At 39.5% G+C, this 27024-nt stretch overlaps 1 protein-coding gene across 1 annotated transcript in view; it reads left to right on the plus strand.

Annotated features, from left to right (window-relative positions):
- LOC124619972 (lysosomal-trafficking regulator) overlaps window positions 1-27024 on the plus strand; it is a 594456-nt gene that overhangs the window by 126468 nt on the left and 440964 nt on the right. Inside the window, exons 13-15 of the mRNA XM_047146635.1 lie at window positions 3164-3362; window positions 10431-10559; window positions 20628-20769. Of these exons, the coding sequence (XP_047002591.1) occupies window positions 3164-3362; window positions 10431-10559; window positions 20628-20769 (470 nt within the window). The remainder of the gene's footprint in view (window positions 1-3163; window positions 3363-10430; window positions 10560-20627; window positions 20770-27024) is intronic.

The following is a 27024-nucleotide window of genomic DNA, read 5'->3' on the forward strand; positions in this document are numbered from 1 at the left end:
TTCAAAGGAATGTCATCTCACAGGCACCAGAGGGCCCAACAGAAGCAGAAATAGCTCTTTTTGCGGATGATACAAGTGTTACTATCAAGCCTAACACAGAAAATCCAGCACTTGAAAATAATAATATTTTTTTTGAAAATTAATAACTGTTTCTCTGCAAATGGACTGACTCTGAATGAAGACAAGAAACAGTACCTTCAATTCATTACTGCACAAGGCTTGATCACTCCATTAGAAATAATTCCCTAGAATAAATAAATAAACAAAACTGAGTGTTCAAGAGTACATGGGTGTTTATTTTGATAAAGACCTGCGCAGAAGGTGGAATGTCACAGATCTTAAACGTATAAGCTCGGCAGTGCACACATTTTGAGTAATATCAGATTTTGGAGATAGTGCGAAAACATTGACCACTTTTCCCGATTTCATTCACTAATGTCTTGTGGTGTTATCTTATGGGGTATCTCATCACTGAGGAAAAAAATGTTTCTCTTGTCCACTCTAAAAGCTCTTGTTGGACATACTGGCAGCAGCCTCACAATATGTTTACACTCTCATGAAGTATGTTGTCAGTCATCAATCAAAGATTGAAAACAACAGTAACATTTGTAAATATAATCTTCGAAGAGAAATGACTTATTGCATCCGTAACTCAACTGTAGGGAGCCACACAGAGGAGTGAGGTATTCAGTTATAAAAACCTTTCCCCATCTAGCCAGTGAAGTATTAGCTGAAGTCAGTCATGTAAATGGTCAACAGGTTGCCATATTTTTCATGAAGAAAATGTATTGTAACTGTATGACTGACTCAATGCACATCATACTAAAAGGTCACAATTATGATTGAGGAAACAGCAGTGGCTATTTGGACTATAGATACCAATGAATACAAACTATGCATAGCTGCACCAGAGCTGTGGTGAAGCAGAAATGTTGCAAAAGTCAACACACTTTATGCCCAAATGCTGTCACAATTCCTTCAGTGTTAGAAGCAATCCACAATAGGGGTATGACAACTCTATCTGAGCGTCACTGGATGCAGATGTGGATGGGTGTGTGGGCAGCACACTGCTCTCCCAGTCATTGTTAGTTTTTGTGACTAGAACCAATACTTCTTAATAAAGTAGCTCCTCAGTTGGTCCTGCAAGGCCTGAGTGCACACTACTTACCGACAGCACTCAGCAGACTCGGACAGCCACCTATCCAAGCACCAGCCAAGCCTGACAGTGCTTAACTTCGACGATTTGATGGGAACCGGTATTACTACTGCAGCAAGGCTGTTGTCCTAGGGATATGAAAGACCATCCATTAATTGTTCTCCATGGACATGACAATATAACAATCTCATGTGATATTGTGTAATTCGCATTGCACAAAGTCTTGCAAATAAGAATACTATTTCTAACTGATGTTGAAATTGTTTTATTTCATCTGTAAAAACACGCAAAAAAATCATTTGAAAACAATATTTGTGAGGATTTAATTGCAGCCCAAAAACTTTTACCTTGAATCATTATTTTAGTAATCAGTTCTTGCACACCATGGTCAAGGTAGCAGCTGGATTTTGATTGAGCTGAGTGAGATGATGTGAAGTGAGAGGTGTGGGTAGAGAGGTGTGTGGGGGAAGGGGGTTAAGGGTGAGGGGAGGTGTCACTGGACTTGTGTCCAGGACGACAGTGGTCCAAATTGCCGTTCAGTCATCGAGATGTAGGTTTTCCAAGATTTCTGTAAACTGCTTAACACGAATTCTGAAATGCTACCTTTGAAAAGGTGTGGCTTGTTTCCTTCCCCAGTCTGAATTTGTGCTCCATCTCCAATGACCTCTTCATTGACAGGATGTTGCCCTAATTTTCTTTCTTTCCAGTTCTGGTTGAAGAACACTCAGAAACCAAAGTTATGTTTGCCAGTCTGGAAAAATTAAATCTCAGTGAATTAAGATTGTCAGCTTGTACCAAATGGTTGACATAATAACAGGCAAGTTATGGTGCGCAGTGGGTATATAAAAAGATAAGTGAACTGTCAACACACTGTTAAAGATTTTCACGCAAAGGCTGACCATTCGCTACATGAAAGCACCAGCTCTCGGCAGTCAAACTGCACAGACGGCAGTGCAGATTACTGCCTCATTTTCCCTCTTCCTCTTCCTCCTCCTCCTCCTCCTCCTCCTCCTCTTTGGTCACCTGGACCTCAACAGAGAAGACTCTGCTGCTTGAGTGGCAGAGACGAGACCCTCTCGCTCCATTTCATTATCAACAGGAAGGTTGTTAGAAATACAGGGCATGCGTTTACCTATGAAAGTTTATGTTTACATTTATGTTTATCTATGTGGCCAATGTCTGCCAGCCCTGGTCAGGTGGCCACTCCATGTCGGACTGCATCAGTGTTGTCTGTGGCCATGTCAATATTGCACCTCATCTGTATCGATGAAGGCTGCCCTGTCACTCTGCATTCAGTATGAATCACTGCTGCCATATGAATCTTGTCGATAATAATTGATGTGGAATCCAGCCATTTGTGGATGGTGGATGATACTTTCCTCTACATTGCACGACTGTTACAATCTGTGGACAAATTTACTTTTGAACTTAGCTTTTTACGAAGACAGACAGAAGCAAAGAAATTGAGTCTCAAACTAGTTGCTGTTTACTTCCAAATATATTGTACAAAAATCTATATAATCATAATGCACAAACTTTAAGCAGTGACCCCGGTAGTGCTCCCGCTTTGGGATCTGATTGACTGCAGGTGCTACATCACTATTACAGTCATTCTTATGAACTCTAATCTAAGGCTGAGCTGGAAGATTGGTTCATTTCTTTACTTATTCTTTCGTATCTACCCATTAAATTTTCATTATTTGGCTTACATTTGATATTCTTCTCACTTCATACAGAAATTTGTTATTTTTTGTGGCTGTAATTTGTCAGTGAGCACATCTCGACACCAAGTTTTCTATTCTTATATTACTTCTCTACCACTTTGTGAGCATTTTAATTTGGACACATGATGAAGATGTGTATTGGAAAACAGATGTGTAGCCAAACAGGAGCCAATATTTGTCTTGGTTTTTACTGTATGCCAGTTCCTGTCACAGTCACCCATGTTGACTTGTACACAGATTATTGGAAATTGTTGCAGTTCTTTTGATACAAATCACTTTTCAGGATACTCCTTGGGTCCTGCCTTTCGGCACTCCTGGTACTGCTTGGCTGCAGTGAGGAACTTTCACAAGAGTTTTCAAGAAAGAAAGGCATTGACCACATCCGTGACTTGATCTCAGAGTCGCCTTTTGTGCACATCTGCTGTTCTCTCCTTGAAGTAACTGCTACCGTGGACATTTGGCATATCAGTTGTGAGGCTGAGGTGAGTTTATATTTATATACTTTATTCATTTTTGAAGAATAATTCAAAAGTGGCATAGTCCAGCAATGAGGTTAATTTAAGAAAATGTATTTTTCACTACAGTTGTCAGTTTTGAAAGTAAATGTTTCATTTTGAATATTTTAAAGGTATTTCATCATCCTGCTTGTACTTTTTTGTTAAATATTCTGAATGAACAACTGTTCATAGCTCTGATATTCAAGGTGTATCTGAAAACTAAGCAAATGCAGCTATCTGCAGTAATCAACTCACAATAGCATATTTTTGTGCACCGATAAGTGTTGACAAGTAATGAGTTCCTCATGTTGTTGTTGTATTCTATTTATTCGGCGAAAAGTTAAATGGTTATAGAAACAAATGATTCTGTTGTATGTCGCTTAAGGTCAGTGGTTCAACTTCTCAATATAACAGGATATAATGCGACAGAAATTAGTGATGAATTATGTGGACTTGTTTGTAGAGGGTAAGTTGCTATCCACACAATATCAGTATTCAAACTCGTGAAAATTAAAAAGATAAGACAAATGCAATGTGCACAGAAAATTATGGTAACAATGTTTTTGGGATTGCACTTGATGTCTACCGCAAAAGGGGAATTTTTATTACATCTGAGATGTACTGTTAAATACCTACACACAGACCCATGCTATCTGGAAATGATAATGGAAAATGAAATCAAGAAAATCCTTGACAGTCTTGAAAATACCTGGATTCTCGACAGTGCTCACCTACACAGTGCAGTGTCCAGTTTCCACAGACTTGTTTAATCTAAGAAGGTAAATCTTTGATTATTTTCATTACAGCCAAGATTTCATGTCCAATGATAATCATCTCCCCTGTGTTTCAAGAAATAGTTTGCTTTTGGATGTTTTGTGGGTCATGAAAATTAAAACCTCAGTTCTGACTCTGAAATTCCTCTCACCTATGTTTTGTAGTTGGAACTTAGAAAGCTAGTGCAGTGATACCAGAATAGCTTGGAGAATAATGGAGCCAGTGAAGAGAGAGAGAGAGAGAGAGAGAGAGAGAGAGAGAGAGAGAGAGAGAGAGAGGGGGGGGGGGAGGGGGGGAGTGAGCAGGAGATATATGTGTGTGGGTCTTAGCAATATCTTTTGATTTGCATGTTAAGTGAGCTTCTCTAGCTAACTGGCCCCTTATTTTCCTTTATAAGTTGACAAAGTGTAATGTTTTCTGTTATCAATTAACCTATTACATATCATTTTCACTGTTCTGTCTGCAGACTTCAGTGGTGTATAAAGAGTGTAGTTGGCAGGAAAAACTTGCATACAGGTAGTGACTGCCTAAAATGTAAATTGTTATTGTGTTAGTACATACAAGTTTAAATGCAGAAATGCAGTAGTTAAACAATGGAATATATGGAATGGAGTAAGGACATTCTGAGGAGGGTGGATTGCTGCTCACGAGATAGAGGATGTGGTGAGTGACAGACAGGCACAACGAAAAAGACTGCTGTATATCACTGAACTATTGAAATAAATCATTCATTAGATATAGAAAAAACAAAACTCGCATTCAAACAGGCACGACTCATACAGACATGACCATTGTTGTCCCCGGACTCAAAGGCCAGACTGGGACTGTGGTGACCAGTCATCTTTGCCGGCTAATGGGAGTACAGAAAAGGCATGGAGAGGGGATGGGAAGGGATAGCAGCATGGGGATGGGGTGTATGCTAGTGTTGCCTGTGGCAATGTGCAGGGATGTAGTGGAGACAGAATAAGGCTGCTAGGTGCTCCATTGGGAGGCTGTGCAGGAGGGAGGGAGGGAGGGAGGGAGGGGGGGGGGGGGAGCGATCAAGCAAAGGGGAAGGTAGAGAAGGGAAAGGACTATGCAGGTGTACTAGCAGAATAGAAGGCATGTGGAGGACTGGAGTGAGAGCAGGGAAGGGGATAGGCTGGCAGAGAAAAGGTTGAAGCCAGGTGATGTACAGGAATGAAGTTTCCATCTGCATAATTCAGAAAAGTTGCTGTTGTGACGAATCCAGGTGGCACAGGCTGTCAGTCAATCACTGAAGTCAATAACATCATGTTGGATGGCGTATTCAGCAATTTGGTGGTCCAGCTGTCTGTGGGACACTGTTTGATGATAGTGACTCGTATGGACAGACAACTGGTTAGTTGTCATGACCGCATAGAAAGTGGCAGAGTGGTTGCAGTTCAGTTAACAGATCACATTGCTGCTTTCACAGGTGGTCCAGCATTTGATAGGGCAGGAGATGTCTGTGACAGGACTGGAGTAGTCGCTAGTTGAAATATGTCTGTGACAGGTCTTGCAACCAGGTATATTGCAGGAATATGAGCCATGGATCCAGGGATTAGGAGCAAGGTTGGAATACGGACAGGTGGGATATTAAACTTTCCTGGCAGATTAAAACTGTGTGCCGGACCGAGACTCGAACTCGGTACCTTTGCCTTTCGCAGGAAAGTGCTCTACCAACTGAGCTACCCAAGCAGGACTCACGCCTCGTCCTCACAGCTTTGCTTCTGCCAATACCTCGTCTCCAAACTTTACAGAAGCTCTCTTGTGAACCTTGCAGAACTAGCACTCCTGAAAGAAAGGATATTGTGGAGACATGGCTTAGCCACAGCCTGGGGGATGTTTCCAGAATGAGATTTTCACTCTGCAGCGGAGTGTGCGCTGATATGAAACTTCCTGGCAGATTAAAACTGTGTGCCCGACCGAGACTCGAACTCGGGACCTTTGCCTTTCGCAGGCAAGTGCTCTACCAACTGAGCTACCCAAGCAGGACTCACGCCCGGTACTCACAGCTTTACTTCTGCCAGTACCTAGTCTCCTACCTTCCAAACTTTGCAGAAGCTCTCCTACAAACCTTACAGAACTAGCGCTCCTGAAAGGCTCGCAGGAGAGCTACTGTAAAGTTTAGAGGGTAGGAGACGAGGTACTGGCAGAAGTAAAGCTGTGAGGATGGGGTGTGAGTCGTGCTTGGGTAGCTCAGTTGGTAGAGCAGTTGCCCGCAAAAGGTAAAGGTCCCAAGTTCGAGTCTTGGTCCGGCACACAGTTTTAATCTGCCAGGAAAGTTTCATATCAGTGCACATTCTGCTGTGGAGTGAAAATCTCATTTTGGAGATATGATATTGTATACATTGGGAGGGTGACAGAATACCACTGTGAATGGGGTGGGGAGGATATTTATTTCAGGGCATGAAGAAAGGTAGATGAATCCGTAGCTGAGAATGTGCTTCAGTTGCTCTGGTCCTGTGTGTTACTGAACCATGAGAGAGGTGCTCCTTTCTTCACATGACAGCAGATATATGGGACGTGGTAGGTGACTGTGGAGACCATGTATGCGTGATCTATTTCTGGACAAGGTGTGTAGAGTAATTTCCTGCTGTGAAGGCCTCAATGAGACCTTTGGCATATTTGGAGATGGATTGCTCATCACTACAGGTGCAAGAACCACAGGTGCTTAGGTTGGGAGGTTTGGTGTAAACAGAGGTACTGATATAGCCTTCTTTATGGTGGAGGTCAACATCAAGGAAGATGGCTTGTTGGGCTGAGAATAGCTAAACGAACCAAATGGGAGAGAAGGTGTTGTTTTGGAGGAATGTAAATGAGATGTCCTCACCCTCAGTCCAGACCATCAAGATGTCATCCCTGAACCTGAACCACATCAGAGTTTTCGGATTCAGGGTGATTAAGAACAATTCTTGTAGATGACCCACACATAGCTTGGCACAGAGTGGTGCCATCTAGGTGCACACTGCTGTACCATGGATTTGATTTTACGTTATGCCCTCTAAACAGAACTAATTGAGGATGATTACTGAGTTGGTCACAGTGACCTGGAAGGAGGTTGTAGGTTTACAGTCAGTCGGACATTGGGAAAGGTGGTGTTCAGTAGAGGCGAGGCCATGGGTGTTGGGGATGTTAGTGTAGAGGGAGATGGCATCAACAGCGATGAGCAGGATGTTGTGTAGTAAAGTGATAAGAAATGTAGAGAGTTGATAGAGGAAATGGTTGATGGCTTATGTAATGTATTGTAGGTTATGGGTAACATGCTGAAGATTTTGGTCCATGAGAACAAAGGTTCTCTGTGTGGAGGCACAGTAACCAGCCACAATGGGGCATCCTGCTGGATGGTTGAATTTATGGGCTTTAGGAAGCATGTAGAATGGTAGAATGTAGGAGTGCAGGGAGTGGGGGAGGGGGAGAGAGAGAGAGAGAGAGAGAGAGAGAGAGAGAGAGAGAGAGAGAGAGAGAGAGAGAGAGAGTTGGAGGAGAAGCTCTGGGATAAACCTAAGGAATTGATAAGGAACTGTAGATGCTGGATTTGTGGAATGTGGTCACTGTGGGGGGCATGTAGGTGAATATATCTGACAACTGGAGGAAATTTCCCACCCCTGTAGTTCATAACCACAGTAGTGGATCTTTTGTCGCCAGGTAGGAATAGAAGGCCGGGTCAGGTTTTAGGTGGAGGAGTGTGATTATTTCTGCGATTGTGTTTTGTTTCCATGTCGAGGGATTTGCTGAATCACTGTGAGGCAAGGTTTGAGATTTGGAAATTCTGGTAATTTAATAGGGGATCATTTGAGGCTAGAGGTGGTCAGTGACAGGTAGGGAAGAGGGGTAAATTGAGTCAGCAAGGTTCCGCATGGATTTGGATTTGATCTGATTGGTAGGGTTGGTGGCAAAAAATTTCACAATATGTAGCAACTGCGAGAAGAGAAAATATTTAACAAGTCCATCATGACTGCATTTGGCAATGGATGAAGAAGTAGGGCCTATGGAAAGGACTGGACTTCTGTGGGACGGAGGCTTTTGGATGACATACTCATGACAGTGTTTCAGGTCTATTTAGGCTCTGGGTCCTATAGGGTCGCAGGAGGGTCCTTTCTGAGTGAGTGGTAAACATAGTAGGTCTGTGAGGCTGGACTTGGTAGCCATGAGGGGATTTGGGGAGGTTCGATGTAAGCTCTTGTAGTGGAGAATGTCAGGCCAAGGTGGGGTTATCAGGTGAATAGATGGATAGTTTTTTGAAGTGGCCATGTAAATCCTGCTGTAGCCCTGGAGGGCAAGGTTTTCAATCTGGAATGTGGGATGCAGGAATTTGGGCTTACAGAGCAGGTGGATTTTATGTACAGATTGGAGATAGTGCAAGGAGGTTTGGGCCTGATGTATATGGTTGGGAAGGACTCTGGACTGATGAAATTTAAGTAGATAGAGGTAATTGTGAAAGGATGAGTTCCAGTTGGAGATGAGTAATTTGATTGTTGATGGTCAGGTCATTTGGTGTGTGTGTGTGTGTGTGTGTGTGTGTGTGTGGGTGGGTGGGTGGGGACTCCATGATCTAGGCAAAAATGCAGGAGCAGTATGTAGGATTTGTTTCTGGATAGTGGTAGAGAAACTTTTCGGTACTGCCACAGGTAGGAGGAAGGATTCATAGTAAAGGATAAAAAATTCCTAAAATATGCAAAAAAAAAAAAAAAAAAAAAAAAACCATAGGAATATCAGAAAAATGCCAACAAGACAAAACACATGAAGAATAATGAAGAATGAGGAGCAAATAAAAGAAAATCTATGTGAAAACTGCGTGAGATCAGAATGAAAATGCAAATAAAAATAAGTAAAAGGACAATAATAGAATGGGATACAGTATAAGTAAAAGAACAATAATAGAATGGGATACAGTATGGATGAATGGGTACAGTATGGAAAAGAAGCAAGTTTTACATTGCAACTAATGCTGAGTGATGGCTGTGGATGTTGAAAAATTCTCGTCATCATACTAAACACTGAAATAATCCAGTAAAAAGTTTCTAAACCTCTTTGCATAATGGGAATTACTATGCTCCTCTGCAAATTTGTGACTCTCAGGCTTGTCAGATTGTGTGCAGTCTCTTACAGTACAGCAGTATTAAGCTTTCCTATTTGCTCTAGTTTTTCCCTCGCGCTCTCCCTACTGTAGCTCTCCTAGTCCCTCTTAACAATTTTATTCCTGTGTCCTATGTTTTATATTGTCTTCATTATCTTGTTACTTGCAACCACAATATTGTCAACAGTAATTTGCGCTTGAGGATTTATACTTTTTCTTCATTGTCAAACATTGTTTTATTTCCCTTATGAGTTGCTGTATGTTTTTATATCAACCTTCATTTCTGCGTGTCTTTTGCTTTTACTTTACACCTTTCACTGTTTACTTTATCATTTGTTCCATTGAAGGTGAAAAGTAATACAAATTTGTTTAAAATGAGTAAGGCTAAAATTCCAATCCAGCTTTTAGTTCAGACTCTTCTGGGGTGTCTGCACATCACACAGTGAATGCTAGAACAGTACCTTTAAAATGCCATGGCTGATTTCCTTTCCCATCCTTGTCTTATCCAAACTTGTGATTTCCTGTCCCGTCCTTGTCTTGTTCAAATTTAGGTTGCATCTCTAATGACTTCATCATGTAGGGACAGTAATTCCTTACTTTACTTCTGCTCATGCATTGTTATCTGTACAGTCCACCTGCTTAGCTGGGTGGTAACGTGCCTGCCTCCCATGCACTGGACCTGCGTCCGATTCCCGGCCGGGTCAGAGATTTTTCTCCATTGTGGACTGGCTGTTGTGTTGTCCTCATCATCATTTCATCCTCATCATTGGCCGCAAGTCGTCCATTGTGGCACCAACATAAAATAGGACTTGCATTTGGCAGCCGAACCCGAATGGGACCTCCCAGCCAATGATGCCATGTGATCATTTTATTGTCTTTCAACTCACAATGAAGGAAAATATGTAACTGTGAGATTGTGAGACTAGAGTACTATAGTGAAGATAAATAACTGTTACAAACTGTGCCTGTACTGCATTGCGATTCATATTACTTAATCTGCATGCTCCTTTTGTGAAATATTGTACATTGAGATTATAAAATGTGTTTTATGAAAATGTGACAAACACCTAAATTTATTAATCTTCGTGGCGTTACATATTTTATTTTGTTGTGACAGCTGCATAAAATCACCATCTGTTCAACTGTATGCATTTTGATATGACGTACCTAGTGTAGTGACTCAGTGTTTCTCTGTACAGGGTGACAAACATTTGGATGTTGTGGAGCATTTAAAAAGGCTGCCAAATATTGAGCTGCTTCATCACTGTGCAGAGGACACAGCTAAAAAGCTTCTTGTGCTACTCAGTGCAGCTGACAGTTTAGCAGAGGTAAGATTTTTGTACATCTTGGGCACATGGGAGTTCATGAATAGTGCCATGATGGGAGCATTAATCTTAAAACTGAAACTGTATCAGTGACAATCAGCCCTGTAAAGATTTATTTGCCATGCTCAGTGCTGGCTAATGAGTTGTACTTTCTTTGGCTTTGCATTTTGGGAAATTAAGAAGAGATATAAAAATAGGATAAAAGAAATTTTAAAATGTAAGAAAGCTGTTGTATATAAGGCAATGAATATAGAATTATAAAACACAGACAGTGGAAAGTGAAACACTATGTCTTTTGAATAAAAGAAAGAGTAGTGGATATATTTTCAAATATAGGGAAATATAGTAAGATTTCAGCTCAGTTACATGTTTACACATTTGTTACAAAATTCTTTACTGCTAGTGAAAGCTGTAGCATCTGAATAGTGGCTCACAAATGTCATGTAATTTAATTTATGGGGCCTGGAAAGCAGGGCATGACATCTAAATGATTAGAACTTTGAAATTTCAGTGTGTTTTAAAGGGACAAGGTGGTGTACTGTTCCTCAAGTTACACATGCTGCCAGTTGGTACTAAATGATCACCATTCTGGTTTTGTGTCTGACAAATCTGAAGTTCCTGTGGTCTGTGTTGTCAGTCCTCAGTCACTATAAGGTCTGCGCATGATTCAGTGCCACTGAGAGTGTAGTATTGTGTGGGGCTGCTGGCTTAACCTTCCTAATCATTTGAAAGGCATAAGAAGCTCATAATGAGTGAACATCCACAACTTGTTTCTAATTGACAAATGTGGAATTGTTTTACCGAACAGTGATGGAAAAATTGATTAGTGTATTGTGGGGATAAAGAGATGGAGAAGTATAAAACTTACTGCACTGGAACCTGAGGGGCACTTGTTGTGTCACAATTGTACTAGACGTGCTGAAGCATATGACACTGCGTCTACTGGGACAAAGATGAAATCCACAACAGCAAACAAAACTCCCGGCTGTTTTGATGGGCGACCGTAGACCACTTATTCTCAACTGCATATCAGTAGAGCAAACAGGCTAGTTCTTCTCCTGACTTATGCAGCAAAATGAATTTGAAGGTTAGTAACTCGGCGCAAATGTGTCCAGCATGTTCATAATTATAATGAGAAAATTTGTTTCGTTTGAGAAAGCAGTCCTTTCCTACAATCATGAGGTATGCAGTTAATGTTTTGTGTTGTGTTCCTCATCACTTTCTTATAGATGACAACTTGAAGCAAGCAACCCCAAAATACCGAAGTTCATATACTGTATCACTACCGACACCCCAGTTGCAGATACACTTAGTTTTCATTTGATTCCTTTGCTGTGAGTTCTGTTTAAACTGTATCCAATATACAGTCAAGTGCCAAAAGAACTGGTATAGGCATGCATATTCAAATACAGAGATATATAAACAGGCAGAATACAGTGCTGCAGTTGGCAACAGCTCTACAATACAGCAAATGTCTGGTGCAGTTGTTAGATTGTTACCACTGCTACAATGGCAGGTTATCAAGATTTAAGTGAATTTGAATGTGGTGTTATAGTCAGCACATGAGCAATGGGACACAGCATCTCTGAGATAGCGATGAAGTGTGGATTCTCCCATACAACCGTTTCACGAGTATACCGTGAATATCAGGAATCTGGTAATGTATCAAATCTCCGACATCGCAGCAGCCAGAAAAAGATCCTACAAGAAAGGGACCATTGATGACGGAAGATTATCATTCAATGTGACAGAAGTGCAACCCTTCCTCCAATTGGTGCAGATTTCAGTGCTGGGCTATCAACAGATTTCAGCGTGTGAACCATTCATGGAACATCGTTGATATGGGCTTTTGGAGCCAAAGGCCCACTCGTGTACCCTTGATTACTGCACCACACAAAGCTTTAGCCTTGCTTGAGCCCGTCAACATTGACATTGAACTGTTGATGAATGGAAACATGTTGCCTGGTTGGACTAGTCTCATTTCAAATTGTATCGAGCAGGTGGGACATGTATGGCTATGGAAACAACCTCATGAATCAATGGACCGTGCATGTCAGCAGATGGAGACTCTTAATACTGTGGGGGGTCTGCAGTTGGACTGATACGAGACCCCTGATATGTCTAGATGCAACTCTTGACAGGTGACATGTACGTAAGTATCATGTCTGATCATCTGCATCCATTCGTGTCCATTTTGTGTTCCGACAGACTTGGGCAATTCCAACAGAACAATGCGACACCCTACACATCCAGAATAGCTACGGAGTGGCTTAAGGAATGCCCTTCTGAGTTTAAACACTTCTGCTGGCCATCAAACTCCCCATACATGAACATTATTGAGCATATCTGGGATGGCTTAAAACGTGCTGTTCAGAAGAGATCTCCACCCCCTCGTACTCTTACAGTTTTGTGGACAGCCCTGTAGGATTCATGGTGTCAGTTCCCTCCAGCACTACTTCAGACATTAGTTGAGTCTATTCCATGTCGTGTTGTAGCACTTCTGTGTGCTCGTGGGGGCCCTACATGATATTAGGGAGATGCACCAGTTTCTTTGGCTCCTCAGTGTAACACTCTCATATACAAGCAGTATCTTATCTTTTTACATCATAACATTGTATCTTACACTCCTCATGAAAGATTACTGAAACTTTAGTGCGCAATCAATTGCAGTATGTTATCTTGAGGAACACTTAATTTAATTCATTTGTTAATTGTAGGTATCTGAGGAATATTTCTCTAATTATTGAGGCTTCTTTACTCCTTTTACAGGTATGGTAATGATCCCCCATTAGCTACGTATCTTACTTGTAGTACTGTTTGTGAGAGTATTTGATATTTTTATTTTATTTTAATTTATTGTACATTGTAGTTTCTTAGGACCAAATTGAGAAGTAAATCTCTGTGATCTTGGATTGAATTAGCACATGAATTTAATATCAGAAAAAATCATAATGTTGTTGTTGTTGTTGTTGTTGTTGTTGTTGTTGTGGTCTTCAGTCCTGAGACTGGTTTGATGCAGCTCTCCATGCTACTCTATCCTGTGCAAGCTTCTTCATCTCCCGGTACTTACTGCAACCTACATCCTTCTGAATCTGCTTAGTGTATTCATCTCTTGGTCTCCCTTTACGATTTTTACCCTCCACGCTGCCCTCCAATGCTAAATTTGTGATCCCTTGATGCCTCAAAACATGTCCTACCAACCGGTCCCTTCTTTTTGTCAAGTTGTGCCACAAACTCCTCTTTTCCCCAATTCTATTCAATACCTCCTCATTAGTTATGTGATCTACCCATCTAATCTTCACCATTCTTTTGTAGCACCACATTTCGAAAGCTTCTATTCTCTTCTTGTCCAAACTGTTTATCGTCCATGTTTCACTTCCATACATGGCTACACTCCATACAAATAATTTCAGAAACGACTTCCTGACACTTAAATCTACACTCGATGTTAACAAATTTCTCTTCTTCAGAAACGCTTTCCTTGCCATTGCCAGTCATTCATAATAAATCATATAAAATTTTTTACAGATGACAATCTGCTCAGTATATGTGAGGTGTGTTCAAAAAATTCCAGAACATTCATAGTTTCTCGCCAATGGTGTTTTGGAGCAAATCTGGCACACACCTGTGTTAAACATGTAACTGCTGGAAGTTTCATTGTTGTATGTCTGTTAGTTACTGTTCAGTGCTGCATTGAGTAGAACGTTGTGTCACACTGTTTGCAAATTTCAAGGTGACTGGAGTTAGAGGAGCAACATGTCTGCATTAAATTTTGCGTGGAACTCAAGTAAACCTTTACAGAGACAAGCCAAATGATTCAGGAAGCCTACGGTGATGAGTGCTGAAGTCATACTCAGTGTTACAAATGGTTCACATGGTTTAAAAATTGCCAGACAGAAGTTAAAGATGACCAAAGAATGAAGGCTTTTATGACTAGATGCCAGAGCTGCTGGTAAACCTTTTGGTATGTGAGGTCGTGGTCCAAGTAACTCTTCTGATCCTGACGTTTCATCCAGGACTGCGCTGGACATCCTCGGAGGATGTCAAGGAAAAAGTTTATAAGTTACCAGCAGTTAAAGATAACCCTCATTCAAGATGCCCTTTGACGCCTACCAGTGACGCCTGTGTCCAGAACGTCAATGAAATTGTGTATACCAATTGAAGACTGACTGTCCAAGAGGTTGCACAAGAATGTATCTTTTCAATTGGATCATGTAATGAAATCCTGACACGGTGTCTTGTTGCCACAAAGTTGGTCCCATGACTCATGAATCAATACCAGAAATCTGTGAAGAGATTTTGGTTTGTGCAGATGAGAATAAGATGTTTCCTAAGGGAATCGTTACTGGTGATGAGATGTGGGTCTACAGCTATGATGTTGAGACCAAGTTTCAGTCTTTACAATGGGTTTTGCTGAGACTCACTCACCATCCACCCATTCTTTGTAATCAAAATGTAACTTAGTTGAATATTTGACAGTTAATGTTCAGCAGTATTAGAGGCCTTTTGTTTTGAAGACGATGAAGCTTAAACAATCACTGTTGTTGAATGCTTCAAAGAAAGGTCATACACATTACTTCAAAATTTTGCTGGTTGATCCTGTTTGTGCTGTGCACTTTTTGCTAATATTTTTCTTTTCTCGTAAATTTGTTTACTTTTGTTCTTTTTATTTTGAGTCTGATAACACTGTTGCACCTCTCCCAAACATTTGGACGAAGCCAACCTCTTCCCGGGTTGAAGGGTCTGATATACCACATAGTAGAATTTGAAAGCTTTCTGTATTCCATTTCCAGCCTCTTAATGTATGTTGTTGTCTGAGGAAGCAACACTATCTGAGCTCTGGCAGTTGTCCACCACATCTATCTCATCATCTCCAATTCTTATGAGGGAATGGTCCAATCTGACATGCCATGGCATGCTCTGAAATTTTATATACAGAAAGAATACACCAAAAGAAATACCCTGTCACTATTTTAGCTGTTAAGATGCCCTGCAAGTATTCAAAAAATGTTGAAAATTCCCAAATTTGTAACTTGTCAGGTGGCTGGGGAATTGTTCACCCCTACCAGAGCTGTAGTGGATTGCGCATGTGCAACAGGGCAGTCACATGTCCTTCTTTGACATGCATCAGTAAACAGATAACACAGCTCAGTGGGATCATAATTTGTAAAGCAAATTTCAGTTTTTGTGGAAGTTGTCTGCATTACTGTTCTCTCAGATTTGCAATTCATGTAATTGTGGTAGCTTAAGTTCAACAATGGAGATAAAAGTGAATTAATATTCAATATAATAGAGGGAAACATTCCACATGGGAAAAATATATCTAAAAACACAGATGATGTGACTTACCGAACGAAAGTGCTGGCAGGTCGATAGACACACAAACAAACACAAACATACACATGAAATTCAAGCTTTCGCAACAAACTGTTGCCTCGTCAGGAAAGAGGGAAGGAGAGGGAAAGGCAAAAGGAAGTGGGTTTTAAGGGAGAGGGTAAGGAGTCATTCCAATCCCGGGAGCAGAAAGACTTACCTTAGGGGGAAAGAAGGGGTATACACTCGCACACATCCAGATGTGCGGATGGATATGTGTGTGTGTGCGCGAGTGTATACCCCTTCTTTCCCCCTAAGGTAAGTCTTTCCGCTCCCGGGATTGGAATGACTCCTTACCCTCTCCCTTAAAACCCACATCCTTTCGTCTTTCCCTCTCCTTCCATCTTTCCTGATGAGGCAACAGTTTGTTGCGAAAGCTTGAATTTCATGTGTATGTTTGTGTTTGTTTGTGTGTCTATCGACCTGCCAGCACTTTCGTTCGGTAAGTCACATCATCTGTTTTTTGAATTAATATTCATTGTGTTTAACCCTTCATGTTGAGCAGTGTATAAACCTGTGTTTGCTTCATAAAATGTGAGCATGAACTATGTAAGTGGAAGAAATATTTACACAAAGTAATAAATATGTGCCAAAAGGAAACTAGCAAAACTGTGAAAGAGAAACAGCCTGTAAGGTTTACTGTACAGGGTAACCACAAAGTCCCATGACCCCTCATTAATAACAGACATAAACTCTTAAACTTGAGTAAATAGCATGAACAACATGTCTTTTGAGGAGTTTGCTTGAGATTTGAACCATGTAGAGATACCTGAGAGACAGTACACTGTTACCAGAGGATATCTATGAGACTGGGACTTCCAAATTGCACTTGAGATGAAAATTGCTAATTTCAAGTTCCTTCAACTTGGTTAAGCTAGTTCAAGAGATCATACTGCGTAGAAAGTCCTAAAGCAATGAAGTTCGCTTGAAGTAAAAGTGTAGAGGAGATGGCATTAATTCATAGCTGACATGAAGACACAGCTTGCTGTTATCCCCACATCTGCTTTGCCTAATGTTGATCAGTCAGGTTTCATGAAAGAACTCCAAGCAAACCACACCTTTTTTTGTGGCAAAAAAGATGAGAGTTTGTTGTGCATTCAATTACTGCTGTGACACATTCATATAAAATATTGATGGTATGAGTGGTTTACTGTTTCTCCAGCTTTATATATGTCTTCAGGAACCTCGAGACATATTAGAACCAAAAATAAAGTTGGACTGTTTAATGCCAAAAATCTTATGCTCGACCTGTCGTTATCTGGAGAAATAGAGAAGAATAATTCTTAACATAGCATTCGAAATGGTTTCTAACCAGTTGCAGAAATTAATTCATTGCTTTTGTTGGTATCTTGGTCAGACATAATGATACCTCTTTCTTTCAGGAGGGCAATGAAAGGACTGTTATACAATTCATATTCCACCTGGAACAACCAAAGTGACTCTCTGTAAAGAACTTTTTCGACTGTGGAAAATATTTTTAAGGAAGTTGACAGGGAATATAATTTCTGATAACTCTGTGTCATTTGAGGTTTGTCAGGAGAACAGAGTTCTTAAATTTCATTCAGTTGTGCATTATCAGTTTTTGCTAGCACATTTTATGAATTGCTGTAACAGGGTGTATACAATCCGGGACAACCGGGAGATCTGGGAAAAAACTGGAAATTTTTCCATCCGGGAAAAAACTGGGAAAACCCGGGAATATTTTAGAATTCTGGGAATTTTTCATTGTTTCCAGTTAAATTTTTATAATTTTGACTGGTAAGAACCGATAATCTAACAAAGAATATTACTGTATCCTGCTACTGCAGAATAATACTTCAGCAATAAAACATGAACGAGTGAAAAAACGAAAATAAAACTTAAACTTTGAAGTAAATGCACCATATACAGCAACAAAACAAAGTTCTCATACAAGCGTCTGCCAACAGCAAAACTTGTCAAAGGCTTTAGGAAGAATATGCAATGATTCGTATCAACAAATTGCCTCCGATGAGCATGACATCACAACCTTTTACATTAGATTTGTTTTAGCAGTTACAAGCGGAATCATGCGGATGCGCAGTTGAGTAGTACCTTTTCCCACTTCTGGCTACAGAAATGTGGCTTTGGCTGTGTAAGCAGCTGCAACTTTGAATGTCTTGTTTCTTTTATTACCTAATGTAAGATCTTTTACTGTTTTACACATGCGAACATACGGCTCCCTACGACATCGGAGCTGCGGAAGCGCGGTGACGCCTGTCATCTGGCGCTCACTGGCAACTGCAGAAACGAACCTATTTCTAACAGGTCGTGGGGAAATATTCCGAATGGTGGTTTGAAAAGCGTTACTATCAAAGAAAATTTCCTTTTACGCAAGTTGAACTACGTACGAGAATGTACGATGAATTTCTTAAATCAAAGAGTGTTTGACACTCATTTAAAAATAAACTCTTTGATGATGAGCCATGTAGATGAATTATTAAAAATTTTAATGCACATTTGTGTGATATATCTTAAATTGTAATACGCGCATAAAAGACCAACATTATATGTGAAAGCTTAGCTTCTCTTCCAGCGTATTAATCTTATAGACCAGTATTATAAGTGAAAGCTTTACTTTTCTTGTAGCAACACTGTGTATATTAATTTAAACCATTAGCTTTTTCTGTTTGTGTGTTCGCGCTACTTAACAGTGATGTTGCTATTGGCTGACTTCATCACGTGTCATAAGCTCTCAGTACCTGGTATCATCGGCTGGTGAAAATCACGTGACATGAACTATAACTGGCTTACAAAACCACTTCGCAGTCTCGATTTCACTGCTTCGGAAATTAACATGTGCTGTTTGGTGGAATTCGAATTTATAGTTTCGTAATACGAAAATATGCAGCGAACATGTTACTGCACATCAAAGATCTTTCCAAAACGTTTTTTTCCCCTGTGTTTCATTTTCTAAAGTGCCAGAAATTCTACACCCATGTATAAAACCGTAACCATTCTAAGGAACTATAAGTTATACAGTTCCGAGAGAAAATGTACTGTCAGTTAACAGGGAAAAAGTATGTTTTCACCCGGGAGAAAATGTATTTTTAACCGGAAAATCCGGGAATTTTTTTTCTTTGTCTGCATATACACCCTGTGTAAGTATGCTCAGTATGCAGTACAACAGACAGGACTATTTCTTACTCCACCAGAATTCTGTCAAAACAAAACTAGTAATTACTGGGATGTGCCTGAAGGCATTAATTTTTCTTTTGTCAGGTGTGCCTGGTACACTTTGCTTTATTCTGATTACCATGAGGAATAAACAAGAAACTGTTTCATTCTTACTAAAATATACGTTATTAAATAATTATCATAAGAACTGTGCTACAGGAATTGTTATAAAATGATGTATGTGTAAGAAATATTTCGTTTCAATAAATTGAAGTCATGATTGACCTCTTATTCAAACCATGAATGATACATGATATTTTTTGTATAGTTTAGATGCTTCAGTTGTGCTTGGCTCTCATCACTATATGGTGCTATGCTCTCTTGTCATGACTGATCGCACGCTAGGGAGGAAGGGCTGCACAAACTTCTATCACAAATGATTCTTTGTGCAACAAAAATGAGTAACTTCAACAAATTTTAAAAAAATATTTGCAGTTCTTCCTTGCAGCAAAAATTTTGATAGTGTGTTTTTCATTGTATCCTTCCTGCATAAAAAAATTTCATGGTATGTTTCAACATGATGAATTGGACGAAACTGTTGGAGAGTTCCTGCCAAATAACAAACCAACTGCCTTGGTTTTACTGATTTTAAGATGCATCTCTCAAAAATTCTTCATGCCAAATATCTAGTACAGTTTGTGGGCTGGTTGGTTGGTTGGTTGGTTGGTTGGTTGATTTGGGGGAGGGGACCAAACAGTGAGGTCATCGGTCCCATCGGATTAGGGAAGGATGGGGAAGGAAGTTGGCCATCCCTTTTCAGAGGAATCATCCTGGCATTTACCTGAAGCAATTTCGGGAAATCGAGGAAAACCTAAATGAGGATGGCCGGAGGCAGGTTTGAAATGTTGTTGCTCTGGATGCAAGTCCAGTGAGCTAATCACTGTACCACCTTGCTTGGTAGTACGGTTTGTACCTCCACTTGTGTTCAACTATGAATCTTTAAATCGTTGGAAAAAGCAAAGGCAAAAACAATGTACTTCCTATTTTGAGTTTTCAACGGAGGGAATAGAAAGTGAGGACGAGCAGTGTCCTTCTCTGCGCCCTTCATTAAAATTGCTGTGGCCAGTAATGCTTTGAAGTGGTGTGAGCTGACCAGGAATGCTTTGAAGTGGTGTGAGTCTTTCATATCTGTGGGCAACACAATGATGTAGTAATAAAAACAGTCAGACTTTGTGAGAACTGTGTCAGAACCAATGTCATCAGAGTAATCCCCAAATAGATTCACTATGGAAGGTGCTAATATGCTAATAGGGTCCCATTGCAACATGTCTGCAATATAAGAAAGCAAGATGTCAGAGTGAGACCGAACAGTATACTAACAGTGCTTTCAGCTACTGTAAAAATGGCAATGCATTGTTACTAGATTGTTTATTTATATATATTTAATTTGGTTAAATAATTAAGATATGAAAGTTATTACTTTGAGTTAAAGTCAAGTATCTACTTGGCAATAAATGTTACCTTAAAATTTTTATCATTATGATGAATTTAATATTTTGGCAGGTTGACGCAGTGTTGGGTGACTGCACTGTTTTCTGGCATTCAGTGGTGGACCTTGCTGCATATTCACCAGCATATCGACAATTGTTAAAACTAACTTGTGTGCCTGACAGTAAAAACTTCCTTGTATCACTTCTAGCAGCAGGTAACATAGATTTCTGATAAATAAATTATTTAAATATTTATTGTAACATCTCCCATAGTTAATATGAGTGAGTGTTTCTATGTACAGTACTTTTTGCAGACACTGGGGAGACTTTTTCACTATTTAACAGTGTGTGCGTTGACTTGAAACGCTGTGACTACACCAGTTTTCGTAGTTTTCGTAATGCCATTTGTTCCGGGAGTGTGTACCACCCTGTAATTTCATTTACAAGTATTATATTTAACAAATAATATTAATTGAAAGTTATATTTAGGAAAACCTCTTTTTCTCAATAGTGGTTGATGACTGAGGGTCGATCGTGTTGTTGTAACTTCTACATCTACATAGATACTCTGCAAGCCACTGTACGGGGCATGGTGGAAGGTACCCTGTGCTGCTAATAATCATTTCCTTTCATCTTTGTAAATTTGAACTGGGATTCCTTGCAAATAGAGCGAGGGAAAAATGACTGTCTGTTTCCCTCTGTATGAGCCCTAACTTCCCTTATCTTATCTTCATGGTCATTACGCGCAATGTATGTTGGTGACAGAAGAATCGTTTGGCAGTCAGCTTCAAATGCCAGTTCTCTAAATTTTCTCAATAGTGTTTCTCGAAAAGAACATTGCATTCCCTCCAGGAATTCCCATTTTAGTCCCCCAAGCATCACTGTTACACTCTTGTGTTGTTTATACCTACTGGTAACAAATCTAGCAGCCCACCTCTGAATGGCTTCAGTGTCTTCCGTTAATCTAAGCTAGTACAGATCCCAAACACTCAAGCATTACTCAAGAATAGGTCACACCCTATCTACAGTCTCCTTTACAGGTGAAACCATTCTTTCTTAAAATTCTCGCAATAAACCGAAGTTGACCATTCATCGATCCCTACCACAATTCTCACATGCTTGTTCAATCTCATATTGTTTTGCAACATTACGCCGAGATATTTAAACGACTTGACTGTGTCAAGCAGGACACTAGTAATATTGTATCTTAACATTACAGGTTTGATCTTCCTATTCATCCACATTAACTTACATTTTTCCCCATTTAGGGCCCCCTCCCATTCATCACACTAACTGGAAATTTTGTCTAAGTCATCATGTGTTTGATCTTCCTATTCATCCACATTAACTTACATTTTTCCCCATTTAGGGCCCCCTCCCATTCATCACACTAACTGGAAATTTTGTCTAAGTCATCATGTATCTTCCTACAGTCACTCAACTTTGACACCTTACCGTAGACCACAGCATCATCAGTAAACAACTACAGACAGCTGCCAACCTGTCCGCCAAATCATTTATGTGCATAGAGAACAATAGCAGACCTATCACACGTCCCTGGGACACTCCTGATGATACCCTTATCTCTGATGAACACTCGCCATTGAGGACAACATACTGGTTTCTATTATTTAAAAAGTCTTGGAGCCACTCAAATATCTGTAAACTTATTCCATATGCTAATACCTTCGTTAACAGCCAGCAATGGGGCACCATGTTGAATGCTTTCTGGAAATCTTGAAATATGGAATCCATAGTTCACAGTATATCATGTGAGAAAAAGGCAAGCGAAGTTTCGCACGAGCGATGCTTTCCAAAACTGTGCTGATTCATGGACATGAGCATGAGCTTCTCAGTCTCCAGAAAGTATATTATATTTGAACTGAGAATATGTTCAATTCAATTCAATTCAATTTTTATCATCACATAACATGCCTTATACAATCAAAGATTGTGACATAGGTGACTTGTCAGTTTTTACACTATATATAACAATACTAAAAATACAATAAACTAATAATATACATGGTGTAACATCTTCAAAGAGGTATTTTAATTACAATTATAATGCATTGTTACCATTCATTAAATCTTCTACACTATAGTAACATTTATCTTTCAGATATTTTTCCAGGTCTCTTTTGGTGCCTTTTACATTTGGGTCATCCATATCTTTCCATATTTTATTTACAAATTTCATGCCCATATAGTATGGGGTTTTTTCATATGATTTTAAACGGTGGGTAGCTAACATGTAGCTCGTTCTATGTCTTGTATCATATTGATGCAAGAAGAAGTTGCCCTCAAAAAGTTGTGGGTTTCTTTTCGTGAAAGTGAGAGTTTCATAGATGTATATGCTAGGAATGCTCATTAGATCCAGTTTTACAAATAAAGGTTTGCAGTGTTGCTTTGGTTTTGCTCCCACCATTGCCCGGATGATTCTTTTTTGTAGTCTAAAAGCTCTAAGTAAATTTGTTTTTTCAGACCCCCAGAAAATTATACTATACCTAATGACTGAAACAAAATATGCATTATATACGGTTTTTCGTACAGCTAAATCAGTAATACTATACAAGATATTCATAATATATACAAGGCTATTCAGTCGACCCAGTACGTTGTCCACATGGCGACTCCATAACAGGTTTTTATTGACTAACACGCCAAGGAATTTGACGCAGTCTGCAGTCTCTAATTTTTTCTCCATATACCTTATTTCACTTATAGACTGTGCAGATCGTTTTGTGGTAAAATGAACAATTTCTGTTTTTGTAAAGTTTAATGTCAAGTTATTGTTTTTGACCCATGCCTCCACTTCCCCAAGTGTTTGTTTAATATGACAAATTAGGTCTACCTCATTTTTACAACAGACTAAAGCTGTTGAGTCATCTGCATAGAGGATAGTATCAGACTGGACCTGACATGGCATATCATTAATATAGTATAGAAAAAGCAGTGGCCCTAATATTGAGCCTTGTGGAACACCTAATTGAGTGTTTTTTCCAGCCAGAGAGAAATTTCTTGCCGTTGATGTTAATAAGTACTCTTTGTTTTCTGTTTGCCAAGTATGATGACATCCAGCTAAGAGATTTGCCTTGAAAACCATAGCGTGCCAATTTTTGGAGAAGCAGGTCATGATATACTGTGTCGAAGGCTTTGGACAGGTCACAAAAGATGCCTGACACACACATTCTATCATCAAGACATCTGCTGACTTTTGTGACTAATTCATTTATTGCATGGATTGTGCTGCGACCTTTTCTGAAACCATATTGATTGCCTAAGATAATGCTGTTAGATGAATTGTGATTTTCAATCTGATCACATGCAGCTCTTTCAAATATTTTTGAGAAAATTGGTAACAGTGAGATTGGCCTATAGTTGCCCAATTCATCTTGTTTGCCTTTTTTGTGTATGGGTCGAACTTCTGCATATTTTAATCGATCTGGGAAACATCCCTCATCAAATGATTGGTTGATTATGAAAGAGAGTGGATATGCAATACTGTGATGGACTATTTTTATTATTTCAGTGGGGACCTCATCCCACCCCGCAGATTTTGAATTTTTTAGGGATGTTATGATTTTGATGACATCTGAGATGGAAACATGAGAAAACTTAAAACATGTGCAATTGCTATCTGTCATATTGGGCTTTGTATTTGGTGGTGAACAGTCACCAAATTTGTTACAGTTTATGAAAAAGTCATTGAATGATTCACAAATGGCACTGGGTTCTGTAACAGCCCTACCATTTATCACTATTTTAGAAGGGCATTTTCTCTCTCTCACTGCCAGCTCCACGTCTTATAACAGACCAAACAGCTTTTGATTTGTTTTTTGCATTTGAAATGAAGTCGTTATTTGCAGTACGTTTTGCTAGTTTAACTATTTTGTCAAATGTTTTTTTGTATGTGCTTACATACTTAAGAAATTGAGGGCTTCGATTTACTTTTGCCTCCATATGCAGTTTCCTCTTAGTAGCACTAGACACTCTAATTCCTTTTGTTACCCAGGATCTACTTTTTTGGGACCTGGTCCTCACTGTTACAAAAGGGAAGCACTCATTGAATATACCCAAGAATTCAGTTAAAAAGTTATTGTAATTGTCACTTGTGGAAGTGTGTTTGCTGACTGTCCACTTGGTTTGGCTTAGTTTTTTGCAAAATACTTCCACATTTTCTTGACTGAAATTCCTACATCTTTTTGTTGTGCAGACTGAATTTTGCTTCGTTAGTGATACAAATAGTGCTTTATGGTCTGATACTCCTAAATCTAGAAGAAACTTTTCTTTTACATAATAATTATAACTACTTACAATATTGTCAATACATGTTGCAGAGCTTGCTGTAATTCTTGTATACTGATCGAAATTGAGATTTAGCCCATTTGTGGCTACCAGGTTCTTTAAGTGTGAAGAAAATTTGTCATCAGTCCTTACATCTATGTTGAAGTCAGCACATATAACCACTTTCTTGCACAGTTTCTCACATTTTAATTTATGTAGCAATGTATCAAACTTATCTAAAAATACAGAGCTTATATGGTACCCAGGGGTGCGATATATGCTGATAATTAGTGTGTTATACTCTTTAAGTTCTATACAACAACTTTCAAATGTGCCTTCTTCATTCAGATGGCTAAAATTCTGTCTGATATCATAGTCTACCGTGGAATGAACTAATATGCAAGAGCCTCCATACCCATTGGTCCTACAAAAGCTGGTAGCCAGTTTATAACCTGTAAGTTTATTCAGGAGACTGATGTTTTCAGATTTTAGCCAATGTTCGTTAAGGCATATTACTTTCACAGATTGTTTCACATTTTCTAGCAAAATTTCTATATCATAAAGCTTCCTGATCATTCCTTCAGACAGACCTCTTATGTTCAAGTGCATAACGAAATTACTATTGCATATATTATTAGGTAGAGGGTCTTTAAAACTAATTTGACTATAAAGTAACGGAACGTCCACCTGAGTGTTGACTGCTTGTTCTGGATTCGTTGTATTGGGCCAAATTCGGATAGAACTGGCCCCCTTCATCAGTTTCCCTGTGTGTGAGCATCTGGATGATGAGTAGGTACAGTTTTCTTGACGATAATTTCAGTCTTTGCTGTATGTTCTGAGGCTGGTTCTGGCACCGTCTCATCTTCTGGACGTGATGTTCCTGTTTGAGCTGGCGCTGTGGCTGCGATTTTGAAATTGTTTTCTCGTTTATCCATTTCCTTGGTCGAAACTGGTTGCACACCAATTGGTTTTCTTGCAACGTCGTCGTCTTTTTGTATTAATTTCGCTAGCATTTTGCCAACGTATGACTTGCCAGCGTTATTATAATGTAGTCCATGTTTCGTAAACAAATCTCTTGCATCTGGAAGATCAAGAAATGTTACATTTTGTTGGGACTTGCATATTTTGTAGAATTGTCTGTTTACTTTTGCAAGCTCCAGATTTACGATGGAATTGTCTTGCAGGTCATATCTGTGAGGCAAACTAGTAACTATGATGTTCGGAACTTTCAGGTCAAGTAATGTAGTTTTTAAACACTGGGTCGCATGTTTACTCTCATTTCTGTATGCATCATTACTTCCACCCATGATTATGACGGCATCATTCATAGATAGCTCATTAAGTGAGTTGCTGCTCTTACTTATCTCAGTCAAAGGTGCACTGGGTTTCGTCATACCTGTTGCCGTGAATAACGTACTGTACTCATTTATTTTTTCGGCAATTTTCTTGGCGTGGCTATCACCAAGTACAACAACTCGTCGTTTGATGTTCACTGGTTTATTTTTCGTATTAGATGTTTTCTTGGCTGCGCACTCGATTGGAAGTTTCGTCACTGATTTTTGTTCGTCATTGTTCTTTGTCTTATCACAGTCTTCGTCTAGTGTTGTGAATTTATTTGCTAGCGGTATCGCCGGAACTGTACTCACTGTCTGTCTGTTTGTTTTTTTCGGCAAACGCCACGTTTTTTTTGCGCAGAACGACGGTTAACAACACTGTCTTGTGCTAGACGATGATCTCGCTCTATCTCTTTGTATTTCGTTTCCAGTTCTTGATATTTCTGCCGAAGTTCTTCATATTTCGTATTTATAGTCATTAAATCCTCTGTAAGCACACTTATTATTTGTTCTTTTGATTTTATCGTGTCCATTACCTCGTTTTTCGTGACACTCACAACGCACTGACGGCATGTCCAGTCATGTTCGTCTTTTATATATTTTAGATTCACTTTAACACATTTGTCGTGATACCAAGACCTGCACTGGATGCATAGGATACCTCTCTTTACCTTTTTTACGCAGATTTTACACACGTCACTATCACTTTTTAAGGAAACTGAGACATCGTTACAGAACAAAGTTTCATTCGGCGCAAACGGAAGTTATGAATATTAGTCTGTAATTTTGTGGGTTCGTTTTTTACTCTTTTATATACTGGAGTCACTTGCACTTTTTTCTGGTTGCTTG

This window comes from Schistocerca americana, chromosome 6 (assembly GCF_021461395.2).
Source record: "Schistocerca americana isolate TAMUIC-IGC-003095 chromosome 6, iqSchAmer2.1, whole genome shotgun sequence".
NCBI lineage: Eukaryota > Metazoa > Arthropoda > Insecta > Orthoptera > Acrididae > Schistocerca > Schistocerca americana.